General features: G+C 38.9%; 1 protein-coding gene across 1 annotated transcript; it reads left to right on the top strand.

Annotated features, from left to right (window-relative positions):
- The first annotated feature begins 79 nt into the window (after positions 1 to 79).
- On the top strand, positions 80 to 8,177 carry CRYGS (crystallin gamma S). Its single transcript, XM_012470828.2, has 2 exons — positions 80 to 6,954; positions 7,652 to 8,177. The coding sequence occupies exons 1-2, from the start codon at positions 6,865 to 6,867 to the stop codon at positions 7,922 to 7,924; spliced, it is 363 nt and encodes a 120-aa protein (XP_012326251.1). The 5' UTR covers positions 80 to 6,864; the 3' UTR covers positions 7,925 to 8,177.
- The last annotated feature ends 8,954 nt before the right edge of the window (positions 8,178 to 17,131 follow it).

Raw genomic sequence — 17,131 nt, 5'->3', positions numbered from 1 at the left:
TCCTTTTTTTTTGTAAAATGATAAAGCTTTACTTTTAATTTTAGAAAAGGCTTCCAGTGTCATTCCTCAGCATATCAAGTAAAGTTTACATTTGATTAGGAAACACTTCTTTAAGATAAGTGAGTGAAATTACCAAATTATCAAATGAATGAAATGAATCAGATCACTAATAAACATTGGTTCATATGCTCTCTGGCCATTTAATTAGTAATTCTATCAAAAAGTCTTCTGTATTTCTAAAGTAAAAATTAACCCTCAGAATGTTTAATTCTAATTGAAGTTTACTTAGTTTTTATTTTAAGATGAAATTCAAGAAGCAGAGCATTACCAAATAAACACTGGAGTAATAGAAATGTATTTTAGATATTGCTATTTGTTAATGAAATAAATGATAGATACTTTTTTTTAAGTTTATAAAATTCAGAAAACTAAGAATATGGCTTAATATTTTCTCAGTAATCTTTATATCAGGGCACAATTGGCATTTTGTGAATAGACCATAATACATCCCATTTATTGAAATATTTGTTGGATAGTTTTGTTAATAGAAAGATGAGGAAGTTGGACTTTTGAGAATATACTTAATCAGTTAAAGTTAAAAATGGAGAAAAGTTAATTTGTTGGTTTTTTTTTTTTTTCAAGTTTACATAAGATGCAATCTCATTTCTAAAATCAGAGGTGTATTGGGACCAAAAAAATGTTCTCCAGACAGGTTCCAATGCTGTATTGTGGGCAAAGAAGACCACCTACCAGGTAGCAATTTGTGTTTAGTTAGCTAATCTTTGGCAAATTCAGGAGTCCCACAGTCACTTTTCTACATACGGTGGCACCCTTTTTGTGGATTAGAGCTCTTTTTTTAAAAAAAAACTGTGTTTTTCGAAAATTAAGTAATAGTTGCAAGAATAAGTCAGTGAACTTTAACGTACCCTTTATCTAGATTCGATTCATCACGTGTTAACATTTTGCTACATTCTCTTTACCACTACATAACAGTATTATTTTTGCTCAACAATTTGAGAGTAGGTTGCAGGCATCTTGAACCTTTCTTTTATACGTTATAGCATGTGTGTCCTAGAAACAGACATTCTCTTACCTAGTCGTGGTACAATGATCAAATTCAAGAAGTTGAATTTTGGTACAATAGCATTATCTAATTTACAGTCCATATTTAAATGTTTTCTGATTGTCCCAGCAGTGTTCTTTATAGTGACTTTTCCCCCAAAACACAAGATCATGCATTGCATTTAGTTGTCATGTAAGTTTTGTTGCTTTTAGAACATGTCACTTCTGTCCAGAAATAGAGGTAGTCTTCTGACTCTTACCTCCCACAAGCTTTGTTGAAGAAAAAGGACATTAGGAATTTCAAAGAGGCTGCTTGCTATTTAAAAAAAAAAAAAAGCAAAAAGGGATTCTTTTGTTTTTAATTTTTAAAACTTTGTCTGGGTTTTGGTTTCTTGACTCAGCAAAGTCTATAATGCAGCAGGGCTTGGTAAGCATTAAAGGCAGTACTGAAGCTTTCCTTTATTTTATAATCCCAATTGTTTTTTCTAGAAACCATCAATAGCCTCTAAATGACTGACTCAATTTTTGGATCCTATTCTCATGACTAAGCAAATGTTTGACTTGAAACCAGCCCATATAAATGTCACTGTGCCTCTAACTCTCTGTAGCCATTCCTGAATTTCTTTCAGTGCTGGGAAAACCAATCTATGCACCAAAAATGTCTAAAACTGGAACCAAGGTAAGTAAATGGTCATACTGATTTTTAGCCTACCCACTTTTCACTTAATGATGCGTTGAAAGGAACACACAGAAAAGCTTTTGCTTCTTTGCCTAGAGGTGAGTATGATAGTGGTTAGAGCACTGGGATTGAGACAGAAGATTAAGAAATGCTTATCATATTTTCTACTCTTAACAGAATTACCAAACATTTTATTAAGGGTTTATCTTTATGTATGGTGCTATGTTGAATACTGTACAGGTAAATAATGTGTAAAATATTATTTCTGCCTTCTAGCAACTAATATTCTCCATAGGAATAAGACACGCTAATAGGGATTATATGGAGCAGAAAACTTTTAATAGTCAATTTTGTTTTCTGAAATTTAGCCTCAACCATTAATGTTCTGAAAGGCCAAAGTGGATGGGCCAATCAGGTGAATAAAGTCCTACTTATCTCCTTCATTCAAGCAATTATTTTTACTCGTTCCCCAAATAAAGTGCTCCTTTACAGTCAGAAAATTGCCTCTAAAATATTTGACTCACAGTTGCTGGATTGGAAATTAATCTCTCAGGTAGGGCTTTGGGAATGAGGGAATATGTCTTCATTTTCTTTTTAGGTCTCCCACTGATGAGACAAAACTGATGCCTGATTTTTACCCCCAGCTATTTGAAAATTTTCAAAACCCATTGAATCCTCAAAGAATGGGAAATAAATGTTGAATATTTGTATATCTTTCACTTACATTCTCCAAGTGTTGACATTTTGCCATATGTGCTCTCTCCTATCTCCATCTCTTTCTCCTTACTAAACCATTTGAAAATTAGTAGCAGACTTTATTATACTTTTGCCTTAAGTATTTAGGCATGTATCTCCTAAAAACAAGCGCATTTCTCTGTACAAGCACTATATCATTATCATGTCCCCAAGATTTATCATAAATCTAATAGCTAATATTAAGACCATCTCCCCTGACTGTCCCCAGAAATGTGCTTCATGGTGGACTTTTCCCCTATGTAGGATCCAGTCAAAAACGATGTATTACATTTGATTGTCATGTCTCTTTATTCTCTTTAATTTTTTTTTTTTTTAGCCTCTCTAAAAAAGTCCCCCTACCCTTTCTGTTGTTCTTGAGACATTGACATTTTTCAAAGCTTGGACCAAATATCTTCTAGAAAATCTTACAATCTAGATGTCTAATTGTTTCCTCATGTTTAGATTCAGAATAAATATCTTTGGAAAGAAAGCTACACAGGCAATGTTGTGTACCTTCTGTTGCATCATCTCGGAAGGTACCTGTTAACTTATTCCATAATTTATTAGTGCTTGATTTTTTTCCGTTGGAAAATAGAACTAATAATCATGCTTGTCATTCAGAAGGTTTAGGGAGAAAAATGTGTCTTTAGTGCTCTGAGGTACTTGAAAATACACCATGCAAATCCTACTAAAAAAGAATTTAAAGTCCTTAGGGGAGGAATATCCATGTGTCTTGAGGGAAAGCAACCATTTTAGATGAAAACATCTGCTTTAAAAAATTTCCAGAGCAGTAATAGTGTATTCTTTTTTATTTATAGCTGAGTTGTCCATTTAGTTAAGTAACGTTTGCTTGGTAGGTCAAAGGAGAGTGTAAATGATTTCCTACTCTTTTTCATTGCTTCTTCCTTTCCCACTATCTTGCTAGCAGTTTAATCAGAGGAGTTATAGGCTTGTCAAAAGGAATAGATTTTATTAAGTATGTTTTTGTTACCCCTGGGATACTCAAGACATTTTTCTTTCTGCTGCATTGGATTAGTAGGCCATTTTTCCAAAAATAAACCTGAAAATGATAGGAATTTTGTAATAGTTTTTAGGAAAACTTATGCACATTTCTTAGCCTTCTCTACAAAATGTTTTGCCCAAGGGTCAAAACCTCTCAGCTGACAATAGCATGAATTTCATGGTTATTCTGCACATAGAAATGGAGCACGGCTAGGTGCAACATTCTCTGGCTCTGAGATTTAGAAAGTCTCCCACTGAAAAGAGAGCTTAGTCTTGGAGCTCAGTAATGATTCCATGGCAACAAGATGAGTGCTTTGTTTCAACATTTGGACGGTTGGCTGGTCTCCTGGGAGGGTGGACATCAGGTGACCTTATCAGGTATCATGTATATTTTTACTTAGCAGATATTGATAATGAGTCACGCAAATGTGCAGAAGGCAGTAAATGTGAGAAACTATGAAGTGAAATAGATGGTATTATTAACTTCCTTTCCCATAGGATATCTTTTGCAAAGGCTCTTTCTGGTGAATATTTGGTCAAGACCCAAAGGCAAATAGAACACATGAATTAAGTTTAGAATCTATCCATTCTTAGAGAAGTTATTTGACTTTCCTAAAGATCGCTCCACAGATCACGAGGAAGAGACCTCAGGCTCAGGCTCAGCCTTGTTTATTGTTCAAGAGAGTAAATGCTGCCATGTTAAACAGAGCTAACTGCGCAGGTGGAAAGACAGCAAAGGAAAATCCAGTGACAACAGATTACTCACTAGGAGTTTGGCACTGCAGCGCACCAGCTTGCCTGTTAACTTGTAACTAGGTACTGACATTAGGCCCATCACTTAACTTCTTTACCTGTGAAAATGGTAGGAAAAGCTTATTGGCAATTGTGAGTCAGATATTAAACTAAGTATTTATATATTTTATTTATTTATTTTGAGATGGAGTGTCGCTCTGTCACCCAGGCTGGAGTGCAGTGGCGCGATCTTGGCTCACTGCAACCTCTGCCTCCTGGGTTCAAGCGATGCCCACCTCAGCCTCCCGAGTAGCTGTGACTACAGGTGTGTGCCACCATGCTCAGCTAATTTTTTATATTTTTAGTAGAGACGGGGTTTCGCTGTGTTAGCCAGAATGGTCTCGATCTCCCAACCTCGTGATCCACCCACCTCAGCCTTCCAAAGTGCTGGGATTACAGGCATAAGCCACCACACCCGGCTAAACTAAGTACTTTATCAACATCCCCTTGGACCCTCAGAACATACCCATCTGCAAATGAAGAACTGTAGAGAAAAGTTCATTGCCCTGTCCAAGGTCACAGAGCAAGAAAACAGTAGTAGTAGTGGGATTTTTTTTCTTCCTCCATAAGCTGAAGTACCATGTATTTCAATCTGTACTGAGCTAACATGGGAAGGTTGCTGAAATTTGGGCACATAAATTTGGGCAGGGGAAAAAGGAGATGAAGTAGATGATTTAGGGATGAGAAGGATAAAGGACACTTTTAGGGAACAGGAAAGAGAGGAATTGAGATAAACGTGAAGGGAAGGGAAAGATTAAGGTGGAGGGAAATAATTATTGGTATATTAGTATCTAGAAAGAACTACCCAGCATAGAGGAGAATGCAGTTTTATGCCTTTTTGTGAGTCATTCTTGGTTTCTTCCTCTCCTCATTCCATCCATCTAATTAGTCATCAAACCCTAAAGTTCTTTACTGTTTTCTCACTATTATTCACATTGCAGTTGCCTTTTGATTATCCCTCATCATCTCTCGCCTGGCCCACAGCAGCCATCTGTTTCTAAGCACAGACTGCTAAGTACAGCTCACACATAATCACCAGAGGGATTCCAGCATGGTTCTTGTGTCGTTTTTCTGGCCTTATGTTCTAATACTTCACCACATATTCAATATATACTGGGCTTAATGAACTACTTATTATCCCTGTAATGGACCATGTTCTTTCACTTCTTTATTCTTTTGAACATGCTTATTCCTTTTCATTTGCCTCTGGAAACCACCTACTTATCCTTCAACCCTCAGCTCAAAGAGCCTCTCAAGACAGTACCTGGCTCTGCTGCTTTCATCTGAAATGGCTCACGTAGTTTTCTCCTCTTAAGTCCATAAAGTAAATCAGCCACAGGGTGGCGGCATAATGCCAGGTAATTAACTGTTCACAGCATGACACCTGTGGTTTCAGTTTAACTTATAACCTAGCATCCATCTGAAACTCCATCTTGAAAAAAAGATTGTGGACTTATTGAATAACAAGGGACAAGCTCTGTAGTCCATTTGTAGTTTTCATAGTGGTTTTCAGGAACTGCTTGGTGAATCCTTGGGAGTTCTTAGGAACTCTGCCTCCTGTTTCAACCAGAAAAACTCTGGAGAGTTTTAAAGCCAGGACTTCCAGGCTGCTGTAGTCTTCAAACAGGAAGCTGAAACTCAGAGAGGTGGCTCGATGAAGATAGTAAGGCTAATTGTGGAGATGTAGCTCTGCTGGCCAGACTTACTATTTCTGCTTTCACAGGGCTGTGTATTTCTCAGTGCTATCCGAGACTTACCCTAGGCATTGTGGTAGAAACTTGTTAAGAGTTTGAGGCAAAGCGCATTCTTGCCTTATCATTTTGTTACTTTGCAACTACTCTGTTGGCAATAAACTAATAATAAAGAACATAATATGATATATTTTCATATATGAAAGCTCTAAGTCCATCTAAAATAAACTCTCTAAAGCTAAGGTTTATGCTTTATTTTTCCCTATATATCTTCATATCACCTAGAAGTCATTCATCTTCATGAAACAATTATTGAAGTCTTGTCAAGTAATGGGCACAGAGGATTGATAGCTCAAATAAGGCTTGGTATTTGCCCTTGGAAAAAGTATACTAGGATTCTGGTGGGAGGGACAGACATACAAATGGATAACTTATAATATAATGTGGTAAGTACAGAGAGCTGTGGGAACATAAAGGAAGAGAAAATGAACTTGAGTCTGAGACTGCTGGCTTCCATTAGAGCACGCTTCTGTTTTGCTTCATGTTCAGCCTTCAGGAAGTATTCATTTCTATCATTGACAACTGAAGTTTCTGTCAGAAAGCAATGTTGTAAGGTAACATGCAGCTACATATTTTTCCTCAAAATTGAGGAGAAAGGAATTTCTAAAGTAGGCATTATGTTCTTAATTTTCACCTGTGAATAAAGCCACCCAGCTTCTCAGCTCTTCCTCTGTTTGCCCTCTACTTCAGATTACTTTCTATGAAGACAAAAATTTTCAAGGCCGTCGCTATGACTGTGATTGCGACTGTGCAGATTTCCACACATACCTAAGTCGCTGCAACTCCATTAAAGTGGAAGGAGGCACCTGGGCTGTTTATGAAAGGCCCAACTTTGCTGGGTACATGTACATCTTACCCCAGGGAGAGTACCCTGAATACCAGCGTTGGATGGGCCTGAACGACCGCCTCAGCTCCTGCAGAGCTGTTCATCTGGTGAGTCTGGGGATTCGTGCACTCCCTCTCTTTCCCACACCCTCTGTTCACTTTTGCTTTTGCTTTTAGGTGAAAATTTTCTCGAGTTTTTTCTACCTCTTAATGAGTGGCTGCTTGTTGGCTGCTGAAGCTTGAGTAACTCTTAGATTAGTTCATTACAAGAACGACTACACTAATTTCCAGGGTGCTCTCTCTGCCTCTTTTTTTTTCCTTTTCTTTTTTTGAGATGAAATGTCGCTCTGTTGTCCAGGCTGGAGTGCAGTGGCGTGATCTCAGCTTACTGCAACCTCTGCCTCCCAGGTTCAAGCAATACCCCTGACTCAACTTCCCAAATAGCTGGGATTATAGGCGCCTGCCACTATGCCTGGCTAATTTTTGTATTTTTAGTAGAGATGGGGTTTCACCATGCAGGCTGGTCTCGAACTCCCAACTAGTGATCCACCCGCCTTGGCCTCCCAAAGTGCTGGGATTACAGGCCAAAGCCACCACGCCCGGCCTCTCTCTGCCTCTTGAGTGTTTTGAAGAATTAATTTTTTCTCATGGAAAGTTAGCTATTTCAGTCAGTACACAGTGGGATGGCAGTTCAGATCATCTAGCTTTCAAGGTGATACATTCTGAGCAATACTGTTCTCTAAGTTCTTGACCTACTGGTGATTTCCATCATGGTTTCTGTTCATTTTCTCCTGTGTCTTTTCAGCCTAGTGGAGGCCAGTATAAGATTCAGATCTTTGAGAAAGGGGATTTTAATGGTCAGATGTATGAAACCACTGAGGATTGCCCTTCCATCATGGAGCAATTTCACATGCGAGAGATCCACTCCTGTAAGGTGTTGGATGGTGTCTGGATTTTCTATGAGCTACCCAACTACCGTGGCAGGCAGTACCTCCTGGACAAGAAGGAGTACCGGAAGCCCATCGATTGGGGAGCAGCTTCCCCAGCTCTCCAGTCTTTCCGCCGCGTTGTGGAGTAATGACATGAATGGGGCCATATTCTTCCTGGGGCCCAAATGCTGGCTGGCCTTGTGGTCCAAATAGGCATCATCAATAAAACAGTTGGCATGCATCCCACTGCTGACTATAACGCCTCTCCTTAAATGCTTCTAGGGACCAGCACTATAGTGCTCGCCACATTGGGCAGTTACACAAAGCAACACATCTGTCAGATTACCAATCTAGATCTTTGTGCCAAACAAAATGAGATTGCATTAAAAGGTTAGAAAATCATACTGCCATGTGGTGGTTCCTTTGCTTATGTTTTGCATTAGTTCGACAGGCACAGCAATAATTGCTACCATTTATTGTGTGCCTACATTATTTCATTTTCTCTTCACAACCCTGTGAGAGGTAGTTCGTCTGTATTTTATAAATAAGGAAACTGAGAGAAATTTAAGATTTGCTGAATTCACCAGTTAGTGAATGGAGGAGCCAGGACTCATTCCAGGTTACTTCTGCTCCCAAAGTCATTGTTTTTATTTCTAATACATGCATTCAACACATTGGCTGGAGATCTGTGCATCTAGTGTATGTAGAAGCCCCTGAAAAATTTTAAAGGTAGAAAGGACAGGGTCCTCTGAAGGTCCAGTTGAGCAGACAGAGTATCCATCAAGAACAACCAGTGAAAGCAGCGTTATTTGAAAATAGTGGAGCCATAAGCCACGTGAAGTCCTTGGGATAAGATCCAAAGACTGCTGTATTAGTTACTTCTCAACCCTAAGTTTAGATTTTTTGTGTAAAGAAAGGACATATTAAAAATATCCCTACATTATAATAGTTGAAATGGAGTTTTATCAAGTTTTACTTAACTCTGAGTAACCCCTGAGATTTTATTTAATCTTTGAGAGGACAACGATAAAGGAAACAGTATGACTAGGAGTATCTAGTGAGCATTCAAATGAACCTGGGGATATGCAGAATGCACCCGTCTGCAAATGAGATGGCAAAGCCCCTGTCATCTAGGAGCTTTCCCCAAAAGGACAGATTAGAATTGCTAAATTCCCTCTGTGTATACTCTATAGTGTATAGTGCATACTCGCCCCCAAATATGTTTCTTCATGTTTTATCTTTTCCTCCCTTTTGTCATTTTGTATGTTTCAAGTGAGAGCCTGAAAAAAGTGGGTGTAAGTAAGGGAGGGAAACACGACAAATGGAGAAGGAATGAGAAGCCATTTGCTGAGCTGCAAAGAGCTCTGGCCTGTGAGCCGACTGCAGCCATCAGCTCTGGATCTTGTCACCATACCACAAAGCTACCTGTCCTTATCTCCAAAACAAGGGAGTTGAGCCAATTGCTCTCTGGAGTCTCATCCAACACAAACATCCTAATTCCCCAGAGGCCAGCAGGAGGACACTAAAAGACTAGCTGATGACCAAGGATGACTGACACTTAGTTTTAGAGGCACAATTTCTGGAAGTGACCTCAGAGAGCCACTGTTCTTTTTTGTTTGTTTTTTGTTTTTTTTTTTGTGCCAAAGAAATAGGCTGTGATAACTATCAGTCTCTTCTCATATCAACTGCTGTCGTGTTCTTTGGTGAGTTGGCCACAGTCTGTTCAAAACAACTAGAAAAGCAGTTCTGGCAGCAGGATAGGAAAACAAGAAGTGTCAGGATGACTAACCACAGTTTCAGAGAAGTAGGAGATGGCTTTTGACAGATAAAAGCAGGATTATTATTTTGGAGTGTTGCACGCCTCCTGGTTCATGCCTTGGTCCAGAAAGAGATTGCTATCATTTTCTCCAGCTGCAGGCACACCAATCAACTTTCTGCCTAAAAGGAATTTTACTAAAAGTTGATATTAGAAATCAAAAACACTTTCTATCCTTATCTGTCAGTCCCAGCTCTTTTGATAGAACATTCGGCTGTTAGGACAAGAAACGGGTGTCTTACCTGTCACTCACACCTAGAACAGCGCCTGGTAATTCAGTTATCTCCCCGCTACCTTTTATGGTTGTATTGCTCTGAAATAGGGATCTCAATAAAATAAAGCAAGGACATCCTTAAACCATTTTAGCCCTGTTTCCATCTCAAGAATTTCTCTAAGACAAGTCTCTTAATATTCCCATATATGGAGCTCACTGTCTCAAAATGCAACATCAAAGGCTTCCATCTAAAACTTCCAAGTATTGGGATAGAAAAATAAATATAGTATAAGTATGTCCCAAGTATTACATGGGACATACTTACACTAAGAAATTGTTATTTGTCTAAAATTCAAATTTAACTGTATTCTGTATTTTTATTTGCTAAATCTGACAACCCTACTTCAAGGACAAGGCAAGTTAAACAGGAGTGACATGGGGCTAAGAGCACAGAGAATGGTGCAAGCTGTGAAAAAGGGCACATTCCCCAATAGAAGGTCATTTAAATACATTAAGAAACACACACACACTGCACACCAACAAAATATGTCTGCATGCGAATGTGGCTGTGGACCACCAGTTTCTAATCTTGGCTTGTAGGACAGTTCTGAATATCAGAAATTGTTTCTTAGATTGAGCCAAAATCTGATCCCTGAAGCTTTGAACCTGCAATCCTAGTTTTCATTCATAGGATAGGATAGCTCTTTAGGATTTTTTTTTTTTTTTCTTGCGATGGAGTCTCGCTCTGTCACCAGGCTGGAGTGCAATGGCACGATCTCGGCCCACTGCAACCTCCACCTCCCAGTTCAAGCGATTCTCCTGCCTCAGCCTCCCAAGTAACTGGGACTACAGGCACACACCACCATGTTCGGCTAATTTTTGTATTTTTAGTAGAGATGGAGTTTCACCATGTTGGCCAGGATGGTCTTGATCTCTTGACCTTGTGGTTCGCCTGCCTCAGCTTCCCAAAGTGCTGGGATTACAAGCATGAGCCACCATGCCTGGCCAGCTCTTGAAGTATTTAAAGAGGACTCCAGTTTGCTTCCATGCTGGCATTTCTACATGGAGCAATGCCTATTCCTCTCATTCTTTCTCTCTTGATGTGTGGGCTCTTAGACTCCTTACTGTCTTGGTGCCTCTCTTCTGTGCTAATGGTAAGTTCTCTCTCCCCACTGTCTTAGCTGTATGTACTCTGACCATTGCAGACTACAGCTGGAGGATTATGCTCAGTTCTTTCATCTCTTTTCTCTGATATATACTGTTCTTAACTAAGCTCAGCTTTCCCTGTGCCCTCTCTCAGCTCTGATATGGATGATTGTCCACCTTTCCCTAAGAACCAACTCTCCAGTTGAAGGGCTAGAGAGTTCTCTTCCTCTTTAGGTAGTTAGACAGAAATGGATTCAAATTCTGCCACTTCCACGTTAGCTCTAAGTCACATAATTTAGCATGTATATCCTCAATTTTCTTTTCTGTGAAACTAATATCATGTAATTTGTGGGCATTAAAATGAGATAACGTGAAAAATACACAGCATATACAGTCAATTCTCATTATTTTCTGTAGTTATACTCCTTAAAGACACCTCAACACTGAATTGCAAATACTGAACTATTTCTCCTAGATAAAATACTAGGTTAAGTTTCTGTAAGCCTCTGGTCACGTTTTTGTCAACTGATCAATACATAAACTTTTTTTCATGTGTGTTTCTGTTTAAAGACTTGAATATAATGTTGTTGATTCATTAACATGGAACTCAGGGTCAGCAGCACTGTAACTGCTGCCTGAAGAAAGATGATCTACCAGGTGTCTCAGTAAGGCATGTCACAGTCTTCTCATGCTTAGGCACACTAGACAGCCCATCAGCACTACATTTTGGGGATGTTTTCAACAGTGAAATTGCCAACAAAGAACAAAAGCAATGAGGAAAGTATGACACTGAATAGACTGAAAGGACACTTGTTTACAGTATGAGAGCTGAAACAAGAAGAGGGAGCATTTGTTCGACTTTAGCTGGGAAAATGCTCATTGGATGACTTAAATTTTTCCCTGCTCTGCTAATAACCATAAAAGACTGCAAGAGCACCACAATTAGTGATTTTGAGATTATAATGAAATTGGAGGGAGTGGGTGAATTTGCAAGTATGGAATCTGTGAAATAATGAGGATCACTAATTCTTTACCACCATGGTTGCCATATTAGGATTGGTTCTGAGTACTAAAGCACTTCTATTATCCGTTTTGTGGGGTTTTTTTTTTTTACAACGTGTCTAGTTTTTTTTTTTTTTAATTGTGGGCTGTGGTGGCTTTTTTAAATTGCACTTTAGGTTCTGGGGTAGATGTGCAAAACATTCAGGATTGTTGCATAGGTACATACATGGCAATGTGGTTTGCTGCCTCCATCTCCCCGTCACCTATATCTGGCATTTCTCCCCCTGTTATCCCTCCCCAACCTCATTACCCCCAACTGTCCATCCCCATTCCCCCGCAACAGACCCCGGTGTGTGAGGCTTCCCTCCCTGTGTCCATGAGTTCTCATCGTTCAACAGCCACCTATGAGTGAGAACATGCAGTGTTTGTTTTCCTGTTCTTGTGTCAGTTTGCTGAGAATGACGGTTTCCAGATTGATCCATGTCCCTACAACGAACACGAATTCATTGTTTTTTATGGCTGCATAGTATTCCATGGTGTATATGTGCCACATTTTCCTTGTCCAGTCTATCATTGATGGGCATTTGTGTTGGTTCCAGATCTTTGCTATTGTAAACTGTGCTGCAATGAACATACGTGTGCATGTGTCTTTATAATAGAAAGATTTATAATCCTTTGGTTATATACCCAGTAATGGGATTGTTGGGTCAAATGGAATTTCTATTTCCAGGTCCTTGAGGAATCACCACACTGTCTTCCACAAGGGTTGAACTAATTTACACTCCCACCAACAGTGTAAAAGTGTTCCTATTTCTCCACATCCTCTGCAGCATCTGTTGTCTCCAGAATTTTTAATGATCGCCATTCTAACTGGAATGAGATGATATCTCAATGTGGTTTTGATTTGTATTTCTCTAGCGACCAGTGATGATAAGCATTTTTTCATATGTTTGTTGGCCTCATAAATGTCTTCTTTCAAAAAGTGTCTGTTCATGTCTTTCACCCACTTTTGAATGGGTTTGTTTGCTTTTTTCTTGTAAATCTGTTTTAGTTCTTTGTAGATTCTAGATATTAGCCCTTTGTCAGATGGGTAGATTGCAAAAATTTTTTCCCATTCTGTTGGTTGCCGATTCACTCTAATGATTGTTTCTTTTGCTGTACAGAGCTCTGGAGTTTAATTAGATGCTGTTTGTCTATTTTGACTTTTGTTGCCAATGCTTTTGGTGTTTTAGTCATGAAGTCCTTGCCTGTTCCTATGTCTTGAATGGTTTTGCCTACGTTTTCTTCTAGGGTTTTTATGGTGTTAGGTCTTATGTTTAAGTCTTTAATCCATCTGGAGTTAATTTTAGTGTAAGGTGTCAGAAAGGGGTCCAGTTTCTGCTTTCTACACATGGCTAGCCAGTTTTCCCAACACCATTTATTAAACAGGGAATCCTTTCCCCATTGCTTTTTTTTGTCAAGTTTGTCAAAGATCAGATGGTTGTAGATGTATGGTGTTGCCTCTGAGGTCTCTGTCATGTTCCATTGGTCTATATCTCTGTTTTGGTACCAGTACCAAGCTGTTTTGATTACTGTAGCCTTGTAGTATAGTTTGAAGTCAGGTAGCGTGATGCCTCCAGCTTTGTTCTTTTTGCTTAGAATTGTCTTGGCTGTGTGGGCTCTCTTTTGGTTCCATATGAACTTTAAGGTGTTTTTTTTTTTTTTCCAGTTCTGTGAAGAGGGTCATAGGTAGCTTGACGGGGATAGCGCTGAATCTGTAAATTACTTTTGGCAGTATGGCCATTTTCACAATATTGATTCTTCCTAACCGTGAGCATGGAATGCTTTTCCATCTGTTTCTGTCCTCTCTTATTTCCTTGAGCAGTGGTTTGTAGTTCTCCTTGAAGAGGTCCTTTACATTCCTTGTTGGTTGTATTCCTAGGTATTTTATTCTCTTTGTAGCAATTGTGAATGGGAGTTCACTCTTGTTTTGGTTCTCTTTTAGTCTGTTATTGGTGTATAGGAATGCTTTTGATTTCTGAACATGGATTTTGCATCCTGAGACTTTGCTGAATTTCCTTATCAGTTTCAGGAGATTTTGGGCTGAGACGATGGGGTCTTGTAAATATGCAATCATGTCATCTGCAAATAGAGACAATTTGACTTCCTCCTTTCCTAATTGAATACCCTTTATTTCTTTTTCTTCCCTGATTGCTCTGGCTAGAACTTCCAATACTATATTGAATAGGAGTGGTGAGAGAGGGCATCCTTGTCTAGTGCCAGATTTCAAAGGGAATGCTTCCAGTTTTTGCCCATTCAATATGATATTGGCTGTGGGTTTGTCATAAATAGCTTTTATTATTTTGAGATACATTCCATCCATACCTAGTTTATTGAGAGTTTTTAGCATAAAGATCTGTTTAATTTTGTTGAAGGCCTTCTCTGCATCTATTGAGATGATCATGTGGATTTTGTCTTTGGTTCTGTTTATGTGGTGGATTATATTTATAGACTTGCAAATGTTGAACCAGCCCTTGCATCCCCGGGATGAAGCCTACTTGATCGTGATGGATAAGCTTTTTGATGTGCTGTTGCAATCGGTTTGCCAGTATTTTATTGAAGACTTTTGCATCGATGTTCATCATGGATATTGGCCTGAAGTTTTCTTTTTTAGTTGAGTCTCTGCTGGGTTTTGGTATCAGGATGATGTTTGTCTCATAAAATGATTTGGAAATGATTCCCTCTTTTTGGATTGTTTGGAATAGTTTCAGAAGGAGTGGTAACAACTCCTCTTTGTATGTCTGGTAGAATTTGGCTGTTAACCCATCTGGACCTGGGCTTTTTTTGGTTGGTAGGCTATTAATTGCTGCCTCAACTTAAGCCCTTGTTATTGGTCTATTCAGGGTTTCTACTTCCTCCTGGTTTAGGCCTGGGAGGGTGCAAGTGTCCAGGAATTTATCCAGTAAATCTTCCTGGTTTAGGCTTGGGAGGGTGCAAGTGTCCAGGAATTTAACCAGCAAATCTTCCAGGTTTACTGGTTTGTGTGCCTAGAGTTGTTTCTAGTAATCTCTGATGGTAGTCTGTATTTCTGTGGAATCAGTGGTGATATCCTCTTTATCCTTTTTATTGCATCTATTTGATTCTTCTCTCTTTTTTATTAATCTGGCTAGTGGTCTGTCTATATTGTTGGTCTTTTCAAAAAACCAGCTCCTGGATTTATTGATAATTTGAAGGGTTTTTTTGTGTCTCTATCTACTTCAGTTCTGCTCTGATCTTAGTTATTTCTTGTCTTCTGCTAGTTTTTGAGTTTTTTGATCTTGCTCCTCTAGCTCTTTCAATTTTGATGATAGGGTGTAGATTTTAGATCTTTCCTTGTTTCTCATGTGGGCATTTATTGCTATAAATTTTCCTCTAGACACTTCTTTAAATGTGTCCCTTAGATTCTGGTACGTTGTGTCTTCATTCTCATTGGTTTCGAAGAACATCCATTTCTGCCTTCATTTCATTAATTGTTTTCCAGTCAACATTCAAGAGCCAGTTGTTCAGTTTCCATGAAGTTGTGTGGTTCTGAGTTAGTTTCTTAATCCTGAGTCCTAATTTGATTGCACTATGGTTTGAGAGACTGTTTATTATGATTTCCTTTCTTTTGCATTTGCTGAGGAGTGATTTACTTCCAATTACGTGGTCAATTTTAGAGTAGATGTGATATGCTGCTGAGAAGAATATATATTCTGTGGATTTGGGGTGGAGGGTTCTCTATATGTCTATTAGGTTTGCTTGGTCCAGATCTGAGTTCAAGTCCTGGATATCCTTGTTAATTTTCTATCTTGTTGATGAGTCTAATATTGACAGTGGAGTGTTAAAGTCTCCCACTATTATTGTGTGGGAGTATGTCTCTTTCTAGGTCTTTAAGAACTTGCTCTATATATCTGGGTGCTCCTGTATTGGTTGTGTATATATTTAGGATCATTCGCTCTTCTTGTTGCATTGATTCTTTTACCATTATGTAATTGCAATGGCTTTTTTTTTTTTTTTGCTCTCCATTTGCTTGGTAAATCTTCCTCCATCCCTTTATTTTGAGCCTATGTGTGTCCCTGCAAGTGAGATGGGTTTCCTGGATACAGCATACCAACGGGTTTTGACTTTTTGTTCAATTTGCCAGTCTGTGTCTTTTGATTGGGGCATTTAGCCCATTTATATTTAGGGTTAATATTGTTATGTGTGAATCTGATCCTGCCATTTTGATTCTAGCTGGTTGTTTTGCCCATTAGTTGACGCAGTTTCTCCATTGTGTCAACATTTTTATCATTTGGTACATTTTTGGAGTGGCTGGTACTGGTTGTTCCTTTCCATGTTTGGTGCTTCTTTCAGGAGCTCTTGTAAGGCGGCCTAGTGGTGATGAAATCTCTCAGCAATTGCTTGTTCATAAAGGATTTTATTTCTCCTTCACTTATGAAGCTTAGTTTGGCCAGATATGAAATTCTGAGTTGGAAGTTCTTTTCTTTAAGGATGTTGAATATTGGCCCCCACTCTCTTCTGAATTGTAGGCTTTCTGCTGAGAGATCCACTGTGAGTCTGATGGGCTTCCCTTTGTGGGTAACCTGGCCTTTCTCTCTGGCTGCCCTTAGCATTTTTTCCTTCATTTCAACCCTGGTGAATCTGACGATTATGTGCCTTGGGGTTGCTCTTCTTGAGGAATATCTTTGTGGCATTATCTGTATTTCCTGGACTTGAATATTGGCCTGCCTTGCTAGTTTGGGGAAGTTCTCCTGGATAATATCCTGAAGAGTGTTTTCCAGCTTGGATTCATTCTCTCTGTCACATTCAGGTACACCTATCAAATGTAGATTAGGTCTTTTCACATAATCTCATATTTCTTGGAGGCTTTTTTAATTCCTTTTCACTATTTTTTCTCTAATCTTGCCTTCTTGTTGTATTTCATTGAGTTGATCTTCAATCTCTGATATCCTTTCTTCTGCTTGGTTGATTCGGCTATCGAAACTTGTGTATGCTTCATGAAGTTCTCATGTTGTTTTTCAGCTCCATTAGTCATTTATATTATTCTCTAAGCTGTTTATTCTCATTAGCATTTCAACAAACCTTTTTTCAAGGTTCTTATTTTCTTTGCATTGAGTTAGAATATGTTCTTTTAGCTCAGAGAAGTTTGTTATTACCCACCTTCTGAAGCCTGTTTCTGTA

The sequence above is a fragment of the Aotus nancymaae genome, unplaced genomic scaffold (genome assembly GCF_030222135.1).
Source record: "Aotus nancymaae isolate 86718 unplaced genomic scaffold, 86718_ANA_hifiasm-v0.15.2.pri h1tg000067l, whole genome shotgun sequence".
NCBI lineage: Eukaryota > Metazoa > Chordata > Mammalia > Primates > Aotidae > Aotus > Aotus nancymaae.
The sequence above is the reverse complement of the archived record's forward strand: the minus strand, read 5'-3'. Positions and strand labels throughout refer to the sequence as shown.